Genomic DNA, 19595 nt, shown 5'->3' on the forward strand with positions numbered 1-19595 from the left:
GCTGGCCTTTAGATGGCACCGATTGCTTTCTTGGTTCTCAGGCTTTTAGACTCTGACTAGAGCTGCACCATTGTCTCTCCAACTTGCTACACCATTATCACCAAGTTGCTGACTCACCTGCAGATCTTGGGACTTGCCCAGCTCCATAACTGCTTATGCCAATTCCTTATGGTAAATTTCTTTAGATATATAAATATGTGTACGATTCTGTTTCCCTGGAGAACCCTAATACAGATTTTGGTACTAAGAGTAATTCTGGAGGAAGAGAATCTTAAGGATAAACTTAAATAGGTTCTGAGGTTTCTGGGATTGAATCTCTAATCTGATTAGATTTAAAGACTATTGACTCTATTTCTAATAAAGAGAAAATTGGTGGTCCATGACATGATGTGGCAGTAGAGATGCACAAAATATCACCACTAGATGCTTCTAATCAAACACTTAAAAGAAGCAAGGGTCTGGATGATCTTGTATTTGATACTTTCCAACATTTTTGTCAAACTCATGAGTAAAACGAGGTTGACTGGTTGCTTCTAGTGTTGCTGGACAAAGTGGAAAAAGAAAAGGATGACCTCAGGGGTCAAATTCCCAGCTGAAGTGCTGCATAAATGACCTGAAAGTTTCTAAGTGTGTCCCCGAAAGAGACCCTTATTTCCTGTAGTTGCAGGGCTGAGATTGCAGAAAATCAAACCAGAATCTCATCTTGCAACTGACTGAATTACAGTGCAATTTGACTGTTAGTCTTGTAGGGTGTCTACTATTAAAGTAAAGGCATTGATTTGGAGGGAATGCGGTGCTAAAGGTTGGAATGGAGATATGTGGGAAGACCCTGATGAAGCTGGAGACACTGAGCCCCTAAATAACGTCTTCTTTGTTATGTGGAAGAGATCTCCACACCCAAGTGGAGGCAGTTTCCCCAGTCCTAGTGGAAGCAGTCTCTTACCCCATGTCTGAGGGGATCAACCCTGCCTTGCCTAAGAAAACTGTAATGTTCTACCATGAGGCAGTTGCCATGCAAGGTGCTTCTGCTTCTCCTCAGAACCCACCCCCACCATTCCTCATTCATTTCAGACCTATAACTAGATTCAAGTCCCAGCAGCACCCAAAGGGGAGATATAAGGTATAAACCATGAGGAAGTGTGCTATACATCAAATGGACAATTTGAGTTTTCTAATGTATACAAGCAGCAATCTGGGGAATATGTGTGGAAATGGATATAAGGGTGTGGGATAATGATGGAAGGAACATAAAATTGGATCAGGCCAAATTTGCTAATATGGGGTCACTAAGCAGTGATTCTGCATTTAATGTGGCAGCTCATGGAGTTAGGAACGGCTCTAATTGCTTATTTGTTTTCTTGGCTGAAACACGGAACAAAAGATAGCATTATTCTGGGAGTTTCTGCAAGGGTGTTTATAAATGACATTAATATTTAAGTAGGTAGACTGAATTCAGCAGATGGCCCTCCCTAGTGTGAGTGGGTCTCATCCAATTAGTTGAAGACCTAAATAGAACAACAAGTCTGACCTTCCCCTAAGTTAGAGAATTATTTCTGTCTGATGGCCTTCATACTGGGACATTGGCTTTTTTTTTTTGTTTTCTGCCTTCAGACTTTATGGAAATACCAACTTGTCCTGGGTCTCAAGTTTCCCAGTCTTTGGATGGCAACTACACCATTGGCTCTCCTGTTCTCAGGTCTTTGGACTCGGACTGGAACGACATCATTGGCTTCCTTGGGTCTCTGACTTGCTAATTCACCTTGCAGATCTTAGGACTTGCCCACCTCCATGATTGTGTGAGCCTATTCCTTATAATCAATCGATCAATCAATCAATGAATCACCCATTGGTTCTGCTTATCTGAAAACCCTAACACAGCATTGTTCCATGAAAGCAATGGATGAGATAATTTTTGTGCCTCTGACATAATTCTGGCATAGCAGCATAAAAACTGGCTGCTATGAACATAACATGAGAAAAACCTTATGGTTGGAGGCTTTTTCTTATACTAGATTTTAAAAAATTATGACAATTACTTGTAAGGTGTTCTAGATGTTATCTGCAAAGAGAACCAGAGTGGCAATACTTAGGCAACCCCAAAGACCTTTGAGAAGTCACAGGTCAAGGGGGAACATCATATGGGGATCAGGCAAATCCACTTATGGGTGCTGGGCCCCATCCTGCTAAGTAATGGCCTTCACTCTAGTGCTGCCAGCCATGTAACAAAAAATAAAATAAAATAGGCATCCTTTAAACAAATAAGTTTACAAAATAATTGAGTCAGTTTCTTTGCTGAAGCCTCTGTTCCCTGTTTCCTATTGCAAAAGCCATTTATCAAGCATTCACAGCTTGTGAAAATTGCTTTATGAAATAGAAGACCACAAGACTGGGTTGCCTGAAATCCTTCTGACCACAACTGGGGGCAACAGGAACTCAAGAGGGCCTGGCTTCCAGGACGATGGAGCCACCAGCTGGCGAGCTGAATCCATCATGCCACTTAGAAAGTGCAAGTGTGCAGGAATCAAACAGGACTCAGAGGTAATCCACAGGCCACTTGCTGAGTCCTGCCACATCTGCACCCGATACCATTTGAAACGTAGATCCTGATCCCTTTGGAGGAAATGGGTGAAGGAGAAGTATGAAGTGCAGGTGCAGTAGCAGAGTGGAACTTGAGTCACCCATTCCCCAAGTTCCCCCAGACACCAACACTGCTTCCATCTCCTTCCCTTCAAACTCTCTGCCATGGGACCACCAAAATTGAAATATTTTGGCAAATTTGTGTAATAACCAATGCTTCAGAAGAAAAAAGGAAAATTCCATCTAATTAATATCCAGAAAAAAATGGAGGTAAATGGTAAATGTGGGCATTACTTCTTGTCGCACAGATCAGTTCTGTGGGTTCTCGGAAAGGGAGGGCGCCCTCTCTGTGTATGTGTGTATGCCCGAGAAAGTCCCTGAAGGCAGCTTTCTGTAATTCAACCCTCCTGAAACACTGAACAGCTAGTGAAAAGATTTCTCAGCAGATGCCGAACAAGATGGGACATCTGATGCCTGTTTTATTCAGTCACCAGTAATCTCTCTTACATCACTCACTTTTGTTAGAATTGACTAATAGGCAACATGCCTTCACTTGAGCCCAGCAGATATAAGCACCATCCTTACAGGCTGGCTTCCTGACTGAGAGCAGGGAGCAGCAGGCATGGGGCACGCCGGGTGCCAGTTCAAAGCCCTGCTGTGGAAGAATTGGCTCTGCAGACTCAGGAACCCGGTGAGTGCTTGCCTTGGTTTTCCATAGGGTTCCAGTGAGGTCTGGAGCAAGATCAGGGTCTATTCTTTCCTGCCTGCCTCTGCCTTCTGGCAGGTAAAAACACTCACGCTGCAGGGAATTTGGGGAGGTTGGATTATTTTAAATCAAAACCTGTCCCAAAGGCCAAAGTAACTGAACACTTTAATGACCAGGATGAAATCAAGGCTGAAGAATTTATCAGAAAAGGGCAAATTTAGAAAAATTCTAAAAACAAACAAACAAAAAAGCAAGTGGAATTGAACTATAATTTGTGTTCTAAGCATTCGTTGTAAAAACTGAACAGTGAATTCTCAGGTTTAAGGAACAAAGCATTTGCTGCATTTAATGCATAAACAGAATGCTACAGGTACTGACTCCAAAGCACAAGACTGCACAGTGTGCCTCACCAGAGCAGGGTATGACACATCCACTCTGTTATTCTGTAGGGTCACCATCTTTAGTGTTAATTCACATCTGTTTAGAACCGTATTCAAATTACATTAGCAAGGTTTTCCTAAGCAGATTGGAATTGTTCAAATGAAACTTGTGTGAATACTTATGCAAATATCCTGTAAGTGTATGTTTTTATGAAATAGAAATCAATTGCTTGTTATGACTAACTTTATTCCTGATGCCACTATATAAACATTAATACCTATAAATGTCATTTTCAGGAGAAGTAGATGTGCAGTAATTTGCCTGCATCGTTTCTGATTTTAAGGTCGACAGTTAACTATGGGATTTTTCTGCTGACAAATGCTTTGGTTTGAAGAGATTCAGTAATTGACATTGAATTACATTTTGCCGAATCCTCAGAGCCAGAATATTCTATCTCTCTGTCTTGAAATAAAATACATGTTAAAGGAGATGTTTTCTTTTTTATGTGATCTTTAGGATCAAAATAATTTCACTTGAAAGTTTGTACAAAAGTTTTAAGTTCAGGAATAAAGGGGTGAGACAGTCTTCATCGATTGTTCGTGTGTGTGTCTGTGTAGGTAGTTTTACATTTATAAACAGTGTATTTCATTGACATGTAAGTTTGTTTTAGGGAATTAGCCTATTTTCCCATGAAAGAGTGTTACGGGTGGAAGTTGGTTCCCAGGCACTGCTCTTTCTGCTTTATGCATATCTACCTCAAAACAGTTCAGTGACTGAGGTAGCCAGACTGCCTACTCCTCCTTACTGGATACTTGAGTTTTAAAAAATTTTCACAATTACTTTTGCTGCTAAGGCAAACATCCTCATCAGAAGGTTTTATTTGTTTGATAACTGTTTATTTAAAGTGGTAACTCCTGCATCCCACTTTTCTTTGACTTATTTTTCTTTAGTATTTATCATCTTGTAACACACCACAGATTTTCTTATTTGCCGATTGCCTCTGGATCCTACATTAGTATGTTACATGCATGAGAGCTGGACATTTTCCCCAATCGGTTCATCAGTGTATTCTCCAGCACCCAGAACAGTGCCTGGCACACAATGGATGTTCAGTAAATATTTGTTGAATAAGTAAAAGAAGGAAGGAATAAAGCATTTATGCATCTCTGTTATGTGCCAGATAGTGGGTGAACAAGAAAAGTGAGTTCCTGGCCCACAAAGAGCTATAATCTGTTCACAGAAAAGCAATGAAAAATGCAATTAAATATTTAATGAAACCACCTCTTGGGATATATCCTATAGATGTCCCTGCACAAATGGGAAGTGATATTTGTACAAGGTTGTTCATTATAGCAATGCCTAGAATAGCAACAGAGTAGAAACAACACAAGTGGTTCCATGCATAGAATTTGGAGCTGCCTGACTGGGTTCACATCCCAGCTCTGTCACTTACTAGTTTACTTTTTCAGGCAATTTCTTAACTTAGTTTTCTTCTCTGTAAAATGAAATTGTTTGTAAGTATTAAATGAGTTTGTACGTGTAATGTGCTTGCAACAGTACCTGGTATAGGAGTGGGAGCTGTTTTCTTATTTGTAGAAATGGGTGGCCTCAGACATCTGTGGACATGAACCGTGGGCTGTGAGGAGAGGAGGCACAGGGTAACTCTCAGTTCATGGCTTGCACAGTTGGGTTAGAACAGAACTCCAGGGGGATAAAGTGTGAATATGTTTACATATCTTAATGTTATTACAGTGGAAATATTGAGGGCAGGCCCCTCTGGGTGAATGTCTTTAAACTGACCTATTTTTCACAGCATTCTCCCATTCTCCAATGATAATCTGTAGATTCTTTGTTTTTGAACTATGGAAGTGAGGTGTTGGCATGAACTGTGGAATAACCAAACTGCCTGAGTGAATAAATGGCCTCAAATATATGTTTATTTAGTGAGTAAAGCCAGGAACTATTTGTTGTATGAAGGAAGCTTGTCTGTTTTTACATTTACTGTTTTTTTTAGCTTTTTTTTTAAATTGATGCATAATAGATGTACATAGTGTCAGCATACATGTGATAATTTAATAATTTGTATCATTCATAAAGAGTAAATCAGTATATGCTTTTACATTTACTTTTTAAAAATCTTTCATATATTTCATGATTATAGTTTCTTCAAAAAACATCTTATTATAGATTCAAACAAAAATTAAAAAAATAGAATAATGGATAAATAGTACCCATCATACTTATGTTAATACCTAACTCTATAGATTGTTAAAATTCTACTATTCTTGGAAAAAGTAGTTTCTTACCATTATTTTAATACCCTTTATTTTTTCCTCTTGATTTTTATTTATTGTAAAAACAGTACTAAAACAAAACATAAACATTTGAAAGTCATCTAAAATTTTATTAACCTAATTAACTTTTGTGGTCTTTTCTTATCCTTAGGCATACATAATGAAATATTTTTACGTAATTAAAGTCATAGCTTTTTTCCGACTTTATATTGAAGCCTAACATTCTAAAAGTTACTGTATGGTCTTCTTATTTAATGGTTTTATTGAATAACAGTTCATCAGTTGTATACACATAATTATTTGACCATTTCCTTATGTTGAGGATTAAGGTTCTTTCCAGCTCTTATTGTTATGAATAACATCATTATGCATGAAGGACACACCTTCTCCTGGATCATTTCTCTTGAATAAGTTTCCTGGAGAAGATTCTGGGTCAAGGTAAGGAAACATTGCTTTTGGGCAGGTGGAGATCAGTTGACAATGCCTCATGGGTGTCCCCATGGATAGTTCCAGTGCAATGCCATCAACATTGGCAAATATTCAGTGGCTTTGAGCCATGCTTTTCCACATGAATTTCTATTAATTTCTACATTTTATTCTAACTGTAAATCAATCTAATTAATTATTTTATTTTTTATTTCTTTTAATTTTAATTTTTTTAAATTGACATAATAATTGCACATATTCATAGGGTACATAGTGATGTTTCAATACAAATAATGTATGGTGATCAGATCAGGGTAATGAGTATATCTGTTATGTCAAATGTTTATTATTTCTTTGTGTTGGGCACATTCAATATTCTCCTTGTAGCAATTTGAAGCTATACGATATATTATTATTATTATTTCATATGGAGTTTTGCTCATGTCACCCAGGCTGGAGTGCAATGGTGTGATCTCGGCTCACTGCAACCTCTGCCTCCTGGGTTCAAGCGATTCTCCTGCCTCAGCATCCTGAATAGCTGGGATTACAGGCGAGTGCCACCATGCCCAGCAAATTTTTGTATTTTTAGTAGAGATGGAGTTTCACCATGTTGGCCAGGCTTGCCTAGAACTCCTGACCTCAGGGGAGCCACCCGCCTTGGCCTCCCCAAGTGGTGGGATTACAGGCGTGAGCCACTGCGCCGGACCTATGTGATATATCATTGTTATTATATAGTCATCCTACAGTCATATAGAGCACTGGAACTCATTCCTCCTATCTAGCTGTAATTTTGTATCCTTTAACAAATCTATCCCTATTCTCTCCCTCCCCCTACCTTCACCAGCTACTTCTTATTTTAAAGAATTAATAATAACAACAACAACAACAACAACAAGAAAATCATGTAAGCCAACTGTAAGCTCCTTGGATAGCTCTTAGTTCTGCAGTCTATTTGGGTTCTCCCATGTTTTAATATTGAACAGAGCAGCTGAGCCTGTAGCCTGTGTACTGTGGATGGCACACTTCCCCTAATCTATCCTTCAAATCATGGAGCAGTGACCATTCACAGGGTGGTTGTTGTCTCCAGGATCCTACATCTGTTGACACCTTGGATCTCTGTTCTGAATCTTGCCTCCTGTGACTGCTACTCAGTCCTTTCCTTCCCCGCCCAACTGGACAGGACTCTGATCCCTTACTCCATTAATGAAAGCTGATATCCTGTAAGTGATACCATCTTTTTGGGTTGAGCTGGCCAATTTTACTGAAGACTTGGGCTAGTGGAGGAGGGTTGAAGCATAGTTTAATATGAGAACATCAATGTTTTAAAAAACTCATGGTTCTCTCCCAACCATGGGCTGGAAGAGGATAATGGAAACAACAAAACTCCACTGGCCACAGTTTTACTAGGAACATCCTTCTGCCCATGGAAACCACATCCCAGAACCCAGCGACAGATATCCAGATGTCTACCATACATAAAGCACCGCATTCTTGATTTAAAAGGCCACAGTGATAAAATGCATACTTTCTTTTAGTCATGAATAAGAATTATGGTGTTATGCCAGGGCTCATCCTCTGACCTGGCTTGTTGGGGAATAGGGAGAAGCCTATTAGACTGTCTGAGTTCAAATGCCATCCCTCCACCAGCATTAGAAAGACCTGAGTCAGCTCACCCAAACCCAGGCTGAATCCCTGCTGGGCTCTGCCTCTGCCTATCTACCTCCTAGAGATCTACCCTGGGGCTAGGTAGGGAGCTTTCCAAGATAACTACCTTGGAAATCACTTTTTTTCCTTTAAGATGTAAAGAAACATATTCTTAAGTTTCAACTACTTTCTTTTAAGATGTAAAGAAACATGTTCTCAAGTTTCAACTACTTCAAACCTCAGAGCTTTTGTGTGTGTATATGTGTGTGTGTGTGTTTCTTTTCTAAAACAAAATAATCTCATTTCTTTGAGATTTTTGTCTATTACTGTTGTCTATTTTGTCTATTACTGAAATCAGGTGCTAAAAACTGAACTTGGTGTTACAAAGAATAATTTTATTTTGCAAACACTAATCCTGCTAGCTACAATTTCTGTATTTTTCTGAAATTGAAAAAAAATTTACAGATATCAAGCCTCAGAAGTAAAGTATCTCTTATTTCTTTTGGACATTGTTTTAGAGGTTGGATTTTTGCTGGTTTTGCATAGTTACATGTTATAGCTCATCAACTATTTGTTGTCAAATTTGCTATAAGGATTTACTAAGGGAATCTGCAGATGCCAGAAGGTAAAAGGTGAGGTGCCTGATCTCTCTCATAGTCAGGTTGGAAAAAGTCTTGAACTAACTAGTCTTGAACTGCTCCTATGGCTAGAGGTCCTTGGGGTCAGGGCATCCTCACTGGCTGCGGGTCAGTAGTGGGGCTGGGGTGCTGCTGAGCAGCCACCTGCGAGCCAGTGCACTTTCTGCTCCACTTCTCAGCAGCGGCCCACACCCAGGGGCGCTCCATACACAAACCCGCTCAGCTGCAGACTCCAGCACTGCGGGACAAGATTGGCAGTGAGAGGCGAGAGGGTTCTCAGGTGGTGTAGGAGCCCTTGAACTATTCTCGTTTCCAGCACTTACACGGAGGTGACACATTTCTTGCGATTAGGCCACACGGATGACTGACATGATGGCTTCTCCCTCTCTGGCTGCAGTCATACAGTAGTGCAGGTGCGATGGAACTCCTGATAACTCGAAGCTCCCACCAAGGGCTCTTTAATAAAATGTAGAGTAATTCAACTTCTGTTTGGCTAGATGAGAAGATAAAGTTGATAATCTTCCTACTTGTCATTAAACTGGGAGCCTGTGGGATCTTGGGGCTTGGCCTGGGCTGCCCTGGCCTTCAGGACTCGCCTTGGGCTGGACCCTGGGAGGAAACTGCCTCAGTCACTGCCAGGCCACTGAGGGCCATTTGAGTGTGTCTCAGGTTTACTAAGAGCAGTGATCTAGGAAAAGCAGTTCAGAAACCGAATTAATAAAAGCAAACCTCCCTTTGTATATTTTTAGCATGGGCTGGCCTCTACTAAGCTGTTTGGGGTTGGTTGGTTTGTTTTTCCTAATTCACAATCATAGTATTAGCAGTGCCTTTTCTTTAATTTCAATTGATCTTAATTTGCTTCTAAACCTTTAATTTTAGCTTTATTTTCCTCCTACACCCTCTCTCAAAGCACTAGTGATTAAATAGACAACCAAATATGTATTAAAAAAACAATTTTGAAGGGCAGTGAGGGAAATGCTTTGAAGGGCAGTGAGGGAATGCTTGCAGTGAAAGCATCTCAGTGTTTCTTTAAGAGTCTGGCTGTGCGGTGAGCATCTCTTTTGTCCTGCATCATTGCCTGAGTTTAAGAATGTGAGAATAGTGGCCGGGCATGGTGGCTCACACCTGTAATCCCAGCACTTTGGGAGGCCAAGGAGGGCGGATCACCTGAGGTCAGGAGTTTGAGACCAGCTTGGCCAACATGGTGAAACCCCATCTCTACTAAAAATACAAAAATTAGCCCGGCGTGGTGGCATGTGCCTGTAATCCCAGCTACCGAGGAGGGTGAGGCAGGAGAATCACTTGAATCTGGGAGGCAGAGGCTGCAGTGAGCCGAGATCGCACCATTGCACTCCAGCCTGGGTGAAGAGCGAGACTCTATCTCAAAAAAATTAAAAAAAAGTAAAAATAAAATAAAATAAAATAAAATAAAATAAAATAAAATAAAATAAAATGAAAAAAAAAAAAGAATGTGAGATTATCCAGTCTTCTAAAGGTATGGAAAACTGACTGGATTTCAAAGACAAGCCATCCAGTTTCTCATTTACCAATTTGACTGTCAGGCTGAAAAGAGAAAATAATTCTCTCTAGACTGCTCTTTTGCTGAAATTGTTACCAGCATATTGCAGAGAAAATTACAAGATCATCAAAAAGCTAGGTCTGGGAGATTTTATTTAGGATGGTGGATTTACGTGGCCTCTGTGAAAAACAAAAACCAATAATAATAATAATAATTATATTATTATTAATTATTATTATTAATAATTAATAATTATTAATTATTTATCAATTATTAATAATTATTAATTATTTATTAATTATTTATTATTAATAACTATTAATTTAATATTAATTTAATATTTATTTAATATTAATAATTTAATAATTATTAATAATTATTAATTATTTATTATTAATTAATTATTAATTATTATAATTATTAATTATTATTAATAATAATTATTATTTATTATTATAATTATTATTAATAATAATTATTATTTATTATTATAATTATTATTAATAATAATTATTATTATAATAAAAACAAAGACTTACTTTCCCAAGAGGCTTTTCCTTCTTACTTGTGAATGCAGGTCTCCTTGGGAAGCCTAGAGTTCCCTGGTAGAGTTATTTATTTTGGCCCAGATAGGCCTGGGTTTTTCAATTACAGGAAAGGTTTTAAAAACAACAAACAACAACAAAACCATCACAGTAACAATAATGTGAGAGACCAGAGGCAAAGGCAGCCTCAAGTCTTACTTTTATGAGATCGTATTGGAGGCCGAGGCTATTTATTGGGGAACCGGTCCTCGTGAAAAGCACATTTCTTTTTTTCGATTTGGAACTCTGGGGGCTCCTTTCAAGGAAACCTTGCCCAAGGTCAGCTCTTCGTGAGTGTCCTCTCCTCTCTCTGCTTCATTCCTGTCGCGGATGTTTTCCTCCCCCACTGCCTGCTGTCAGCTAAGCCAGAGAGTTTCCCTGAGGGGTAGTACCTCTGCCTGGTCCTACCCGATTCCTGGGCTGTCCCGGCCAGACAGCACCTGTCATCCTCCAGGTTTGAAGTTGGAGCTCCTGGGAGAATTGTACCTGTGTGTTCTTGTGCCCACCTACTTGGAAAATAACCATTCTTTAGGGATGAGAGGGAAGCAGCCAGGAGGTACGGTGCTCTGTCCCGGATCCACAGAATGATGTCTGAATGTCAGCTCACAGAGCCTGCTACAAAAGATCCCAAACGGAAGCTAAAATAGTGCTGTGCTGTGATCCTGGCAGGTCCTGAGAGCACACTCTCTCCTTCTTCATTTTGTCACATCAGCGGAGCCATATGGTGTCAGAGTATGCTCTTTCTCTCTGCCAACAATCATCATGCACCTGAGCCCAGGATATCAGTCCTATTTCCCACACCCCTGCATGACAGAACTTCTTACTCCCATTTCACAGCTACAGAAAATGAGCCAGGAAGGGTGGTTAACTTGCACAGGCCCATTTGAGGGAAGCAGCAGAGCTAGACTGAGACTCGATTTTATCTGATGCCTGAGCCTATGGCACTCCTGGACAGGTTCCTCGAGTAAACAATACCAGTACAGCACTCTGAATTTATCTGATGAAGACTGGTGTGGGTGAACTAGGAACAAATGCCACCAAACCATGAGAATTAGGAAACACTTTTGCACATGCTAGGGACTGTCAGGAACTACTGGAGGCATTACCACAGGACAGCCTTGGTGCTGTCTCCAGCAGAGCCTTGAACTCCATGTCCACAACACACACTGGCATGGGTGGTGTGAGTCCCAAATTCCAGGTGGGGTTAGGCACTGCCCTTACCACTTCTGTTGTGGGGTTTCCTTGTTTCTAGTGGTAACTCAATTATCCTAACATACTACTCTTTTGATACATCACATCATATTGATGCTGGACATCTTTTGTTTTTTTTGAGATGGAGTTTTTCTCTTGTTACCCAGGCTGGAGTGCAATGGCGTGATCTCAGCTCACTGCAGCCTCCGCCTCCTGGGTTCAAACAACTCTCCTGCCTCAGCCTCCTGAGTAGCTGGGATTACAGGTGCCACCCACCATGCCTGGCTAATTTTGTTTTTTGTATTTTTAGTAGAGATGGGGTTTCACCCTGTTGGCCAGGCTGGTCTCGAACTCCTGACCTCAGGTGATCCATCTGCCTCGGCCTCCCAAAGTGTTGGGATTACAGGCGTGAGCCACCATGCCTGGCCGATGCTGGACATCTCTTAATAAATTCTAAGCCAGGTGTGGTGGCACATGCTTGTAGTCCCAGTTACTAGGGAGGCTGAGGCAGGAGGATCGCTTCAGCCCAGGAGTTCTAGGTTGTGGTGAATCACAATCCCCCTACAGCTCTCCAGCCTGGGTGACACAGTGAGACCTCACCTCAAACAAAACAAAAGGAAATGAAACAAACAAACAAACAAAACCTACCAACAACAAAACAAAACCAACAAACAAAAAATCCCAGATTCTAAGTAGTAATATGGCTAAGACCAAAGGGAACTCAAATTACTAACTCTTTTTAGTTTCGTTCCATCTGTTGGCTGGCGTCTGATCAGAAGGGACCCACAGTTCCTGTAAAGCCAGTTGATGCATCCAGTGTTGTATTGTCCTTGACTCAGTGTGGTCTGTGCTTGCAAACTGACTACACGTATTAGGGCTTATTTGGTTTTCTATTTTAAGGAGTTAGTGTAAGAATGAACTTTTTCCTCTATTTTTCCTTATATAACTTACCCATCAAATTCTTTCCAATTGTGTCATTAGAGGACTGGTGATTATGTGCATGACAAGTATTTCTTTGGTTAGTTATCCTCTTTTTTTCTTATTTTTATTGTTCAGACTTGACAATTTGTATATCTTAAAATATCTTTTCATTTTCTTTGAAATATGTCTTTTGTAATTTCAAAACTACTGAAATTATACTTCATTCATCCATAGCTTTGATCAATTTTCTGCTCTCTTCTTGTTTTACTAAAATTAAATTTACTCTTTTTTACACTTTCATTTACTTTTGAGTTGTATAATGTTTTATCTTTTTTTTTTTAAGTCTCAATTCAAGTAGCCTAATGCCATTGTTAAATTACTCTATTTTACCTCCTTGTACTTAAAGGTCATTTTGTCATATCTTTTGAAATGCAGTAGGGCCTCTTTTTGGACTTCCTATGCCACTGCATAGATTTACATTTCTGTTTTGTACCAATTTTATTTTTTTTAAAGCACTGAAGCATCACACTATGTTCTAATATTTTGTAGGATTAGAATTTTTCTAGCTCTTCTTTCTTCTTAGGAAATTTTTGTTTTTAAAAACACATTTACTTACCAGTTATATTTTAGAGCTATATTGACTTCAGGAATTATTCCAGTTGGTATTTTGATTATGTTTCCATTCCAATATAAATGAGAACTTGGGTTGAGAGTGTCCTCTCACCCTCCCTCTTTCCTCACTCCCTGGAGTCATCTTGGCCAACTCCACGGTCCCTGTGGATGGAGCACTTGATGTCCTGTATACCCACCTCCCCCCCTGTATGGCCACCTCTATGGAGGCTGTAGCTTTCCATAGAGTACCTGCACTCAGCCATGGCAGAAAAAGCACAACGTCCTAAGTCACTAGTGCAAACATCCTAACTCGACTATAATAATTGCAGATTCAAAAAATGTCCATAAATATGTATATTTAACTCCATTAAGAATAGTTGTGTTTAGCTGAAAATGCTCTATCAATACCCTAACGATTGGTGCTTAATTTCTAATTTTTTTGCAGTTGAAACAATATTAAAATAACTCTTTTATACATATTTTAGATACTTTCCCAATTGTTTCCTCATTAAAAATCTATCAAATGAGAATCTTTGGGTTGAAGAGTATGCACATCTCACAGTTTAAAAACATCTTGCTTACTTGACTTCCTGAAGGGTTGTACCAATATGCATCTCCTTTCAGTGTTCATACTTAATTTTGATATTTGTGTGTCTCCTTTGAGTACTTGAGTGGAGAAAGTATTCCTCATTCATCTTTATAATGCCAAAGTCTCTAGCTCAATGTTTGAGAAAGTGCTAAATAAATGTTCATTGAATGAACATTGAAAGAAAAGCAATTATTTTTCAATAGAAAGCCAAAAAACAACCCTACTCCTCACAATAAAAGAGAGAAGGAAGAAAAAAATTGGTTTATTTCTGTCAGTATCCAACTAACTAAAAGGTTTGCAAAAATTCACTTGGGGAAGGAATTTTGGACTTTGATGGAGAGATGTTTGGAAGCCTCGACTCCTAACTGTAAAGGATCTAGGCAGATCAACTGTAACTATAGTTGCTGTTTGGCATTTGGATTATCTCTTAGCTTGGACTTGTGCTTTGTTGGAACTCCTTGTGTGAACACTGGGCTGTGTTTTCCTGCAGTGCTTAACAACAAGAACTTCAAAATACATCTGGGAAAGTCCCATCTTTTGAGAGGTTGGCATCTAGAGGCCCCAAGTGCCCCAAAGAGACACAATAGAATTTCATGCTTCTTTCAAAGCCCTTTGTTTCCAAAGACAAGGGCAACAGACTAATTATGTGCTTTACTTTAGCTTCCTGGATATTCTAAACTTATGGTGTTTTCCTCTTCTCTCAGCCAATGAGATCTTCCGGCTAGCTCCTCCCTTTGAAAGGCTCTCTTTCTTTCTTATTCATTTACAATTTTAGTTTTTGTACCTAAGCATTTTATTCTTTGTGGTTTTTAGTTGCAACCAAATCCACATACCGCATGAGCCACTTGGAGGATTTAAAAATATATTTAGACTCAATCTGGAGGTTGTTTGTTCAAGACAGATGGAAAATTACATATTTAATCTGTAGGCCTGAGCTTCTGTCCAGGTACCATCACAAATTAGTTCCAAGATATTGCACGAAATAATAATCTTTATGACATGAAAGGTGTAAAACTGGCACAGTATTACCTATCTCACTGGTTGTTGTGAGGATTAAATAATGAATGAGCAAATGCTTGCAAATGCTTCATGGTTATGCAAACGAACTACTTAAGGATAGGGCTTGGTCTTCACATCTGAATTCCCAGGAGAGCCTCATTCAGGGATTGTGTAGGGCTCTGCTTCATTTAGTTTCACAAGGACATTCATTCCATCCTCTTAGACAGAAACTAGGTCATGTTGGTTTTCACTGCTATTTCCCCAGTCCCTGTAACAGTGCCTGACGTGGTACACAATTCCGAATGAACGAACGAGTGAAAGCACTTATTTTTATTGCCTTAGTACACCACAATTTATTGATCTATTCTCCCATTGACGGGGTTTGCATGACTTCCAATTTTTTTTTTTCTTTCGCAAGTAATGCTGTGTAAACACTTTTGAACACTGAGCATACCTCTTGGTTCATGTGTATAATCCCTTCTTAACAACTGTGTATTCAGTTAAATTATATAGTATTTTTAAGGTTGAAACCAGTCTAATCTAACAGAATTAATATGGTTCAATTTACTACATAGTTATTGAATTATTGGGCCATAGAATTTGCAAATCCTTAGCTTACTAATATTGTCAAATTGCTGTCCAAAGTTCCTGTTTATGCATATGGTCACTGACAATGAGTACTGTCAGGCTTTTTACATTGTCCCGAATTGGTGGGTGTAAAATGATGATCTCATTGGGGTTTAATTTGCATCTGCTTGAGTACTACTGAAACTGGGCATCATATAAGGTGTTCATAGTTTGCTCTTGTCTGCTCATTTCTTTTGACTGTGCTCGATTCTATCATTTCCTACTATTGATTTGTAGGCATTTGTAGGTATTACAGATAACTGCATTATCAGTTATACATGTTGAAATAGATGCTTCAAGCCTATGGCTGGTCTTTCCACTCTTCAAATGGCTTTTCTGAAGAACAGAGATTTTAAATTTGTAAATAGCTTAAGTTTCTTTTGTTGTTTATGATTTTTGTGTCTTATTTAAGCATTAAAAAAAAAAAAAGAAAACTGTCTGTTTTCTTCTGAACATTTTAAAAAAGTTTCGTTTACTTTTGGCCAGGTGTGATGGCTCCCACCTGTAATCCCAGCACTTTGGAAGTCTGAGGTGGGCAGATCACTTGAGGTATGGAGTTCAAGTCCAGCCTGGCCAACATGGTGAAACCCTATCTCTACCAAAAATACAAAAATTAGCCAGGCATGGTGGCGCATGCCTGTAATCCCAGATACCTGAGAGGCTGAGGCAGAAGAATTGCTTGAATCTGGGAGGCGGAGGTTGCGGTGAGCTGAGATTGCACCACTGCACTTCAGCCTGGGTGACAGAGCAAGACTATCTCAAAAAAATAAAAAGACAGTTTCTTTCAATTTTTATTGAGACAGGGTCTCACTTTTTCATCCAGGCTGGAGTGCAGTGGTGAGAACACAGCTCACTGTAGCCTCAACCCCTTGGGCTTAAGCAATCCTCCTGCCTCAGCCCCCCAAGTAGCTGGGACTATAAGGGCACACCATCATGCCTGGCTAATTTTTGTATTTTTTGTAGAGATGGGGTTTCTCCATGTTGCCTAGGCTGAAAGTTGTTGTTGTTGTTGTTTTCTCATATTTAGAGTTTTTTATATGATGATGACAAAGACCTAATCTATCCCTGCCTCCTCTATCTCCACTCTCAGAATAACCAGTTTTATAGCACAATTTGTTGCAGAAGAAATTATTGTCCCTTTGATTTGTCAACCACCTTTCTCATATATCAAGTCTCCAAATATGCACAGCTCTGTTGCTAGGCTGTTCCACAGGTTGCTTTGCTTATTATGGAACTAATAGCAAGGTGTTTTAATTACTATTACAGAAAGCTTTGTTATATGAAAGGACAAGTTATTTCAACCTCTTGATGAAAATTGTCTCAAGTATTTTTGACCATTGTTCTCCCAAATACATTCTAGAATCAGCTCATTAAGTATGACAACAACAGCAAGATCAAAGCAAATAAAACAAAACAAACAAAAAACCTTTTGGAATTCCATTAGAATTGCATTGAGCCTATAGATCAATCTGGGTAGGATTAACATCTTTATGGTACTGAGTTTTTTAATGCAGTAATGATATTAATCTGTTCATATATTTAGCTTCTCTTTGCTGTCTTTCAATAAAGTTTTATAATTTTCTTTATGAAATAATTGCACAAACTTTAGTTAAAAATTTCCCCCAGATATTTTATCTTTTGTTGATAATACAAATCATATGTTATTTAAAAACACTTTTTTTTGATTAATACTTGCTGTTGTAGAAAGTTATTGAGGTAGGTATTGGATTCTTCTCCTATGAAGGTAAATTCAGAATTTTCTTCCTGTAATAAAATATTGTAATATAATGCAATTGTTGTGCTATATATTTTGAGGCTAAATGATTAAGTATACACATTCATAATATTATTATACTTTTTGGTATCAATCTTTTTGTTATGTATTAATCCTCTCAATCATTGATTGATATCCTTATATATTGATAAGAATGACAACTTTCCTTGTCTTAAAGTCTTCTTTGTTTGATATTAGCATAACTAATTTGTTTAATATTTACCTACCATATCTTTTTCATCTCCTTACTTTTAACCATTCTATGTCTTTATATTTTAATTACAGCCATTCTAAATAGCATATAGCATTTTCTTTTTGAAATCAAGCTTGATAATTCTTGTCTTTCAAATAGTGAGTTTAATCTAAGCATTATTTGAAATTAAAGCATATTATTTGAAAGTTTCTTTAGTGTAGGTCTGTTGTTGGATAACTTGGTTTCTGATTATGTGAAAAATTTCTTTTAGCCTCATTCCTGAGAGATTGTTTTTCTGGGTATACAATTCTAGATTGACAGAATTTCTTTCAGCAATTTAAAGATATTTAACTATCTCTGGGTTCTTATTTTTGATGAGTCTTCAGTAATTCTAATTATTTCTTTGAGGTAATGTGTCCTTATTCTTGAATTGATATTGAGATATTCTCTTTTACTTAGTTGTGTTGAAGTTTCACTATACCATGTTTTAGTGTAGATTTAGCTTTCCTAGTAAATGTGGTATATTCTTTATCTATGGATTTGGACTTGTGTCTTTCATATTTTCTAAAAAAATTTTTAGCCACTAGTTACTTAAATATAGCCACTCCTACTTTCTCTCCACTCCCCTTGAGGGGCACTCTCTCCCTTAAATTGAATCTTATATGTAAAGATTCAGCTCATGAATTGTTTTTTCTAATTTATTTTTTGGTCACTTTCCTCTCCTCAGCTCTTTGTTGATTTATTTTACTTCCAGAAAGACCAGCAATGCAAGAAAAATGACATTCTTTTAGCAGGAATGCCCCTGTCATTTCTAGTCAGCATACTACTGAAAGCGGAAGTGATATTCCTTCATTTAAAATTTTCTTCCATTTTCATTTGGTCTGGAATTCATTGCCAAGCCATTTCACCCCTCAGGGTGTTTGGTAAATATATTATCTGTGTTATTTCATTATTGAGAATATGTATATATCTGTGTGTATATGCATATATATATATGTGTGTGTATATGTATATATATATATATATATATATATATATCAGTCCCTGTCTCTCTATATATATCACAAATATATATACATATATATTTGTAAAATTTGTTGTTTAAAGGCCATTTGGCTGGGTGTCATTTTTTTAATCCTACTTTTTTTCTCTTAGAACTTTGTAAGTTGATGCATTGGCATCTAACATGAAATGTTTTGAGGATATATTTAAGGCCAGACTGATTTTCTTCTCCTCTTGTTAGGGAGTTGCCTTTTTTTTTTTTTTTTGTCTGTCCAGACACCTGTAGTAGTCATAGTTTATTTTTGAAGTTCAATAGCTTGAAGTTTAATGGCCGTAGTTTAACTATGGCTTATTTTATTTTTCTGATATATAGTATACTCTTTCAGTCTGCAGATGAAATCTTCTCTATTTCAGGGAAATTCTCCTATCTTATATCTTTGAGGAATATCCTCAAAAAATATTTTGTTCAATTTGTTGGATTCTTTACTTTGGGGGTGCCAATTTTCCTTATGTTGTATAGTCTTTGTTTTTCAAATATATTAGCTTTTGTGTCTTAATATTTTTGCCTTTAAAATGTTTTAAAAAATCATTATTGTTATTGTAAGCGGTTTCTTATTCCAACAATTGAAATTTAACTAGTATGTATTTTCTTTTTATGGTTTCTAAATCATTTAAAATTCTACAGTGATGATTTTTTTGTTTTTTTCTTAGATCCACAATCTCTTTTTTACTTATTTGTTTATATCTTTTTTCTGAGCCCTTGTTTTCTGAATATTTGTCCTTATTAAACTGTTCTTCTTAATGAGGCACTTGTAAAGAAATTCTTCATTTTATTTGAGTTGTTTCTTTTCCAGGCATGCTTTATGACTTCCTTTTGTTTTCTTTTTCTTTTTCTGTTGGTTTATTTCCTTCCTAATG

General features: G+C 37.9%; 1 protein-coding gene across 1 annotated transcript in view; it reads left to right on the plus strand.

Moving 5' to 3' along the window:
* Positions 1-3199: 3199 nt before the first annotated feature.
* ABCA13 (ATP binding cassette subfamily A member 13) overlaps positions 3200-19595 on the plus strand; it is a 471542-nt gene continuing 455146 nt past the window's right edge. The window contains 1 exon segment of the mRNA XM_031013046.3: positions 3200-3268. Within this exon segment, the coding sequence (XP_030868906.2) occupies positions 3200-3268 (69 nt within the window).

The sequence above is a fragment of the Gorilla gorilla genome, chromosome 6 (assembly GCF_029281585.2).
Source record: "Gorilla gorilla gorilla isolate KB3781 chromosome 6, NHGRI_mGorGor1-v2.1_pri, whole genome shotgun sequence".
Taxonomy (NCBI): domain Eukaryota; kingdom Metazoa; phylum Chordata; class Mammalia; order Primates; family Hominidae; genus Gorilla; species Gorilla gorilla.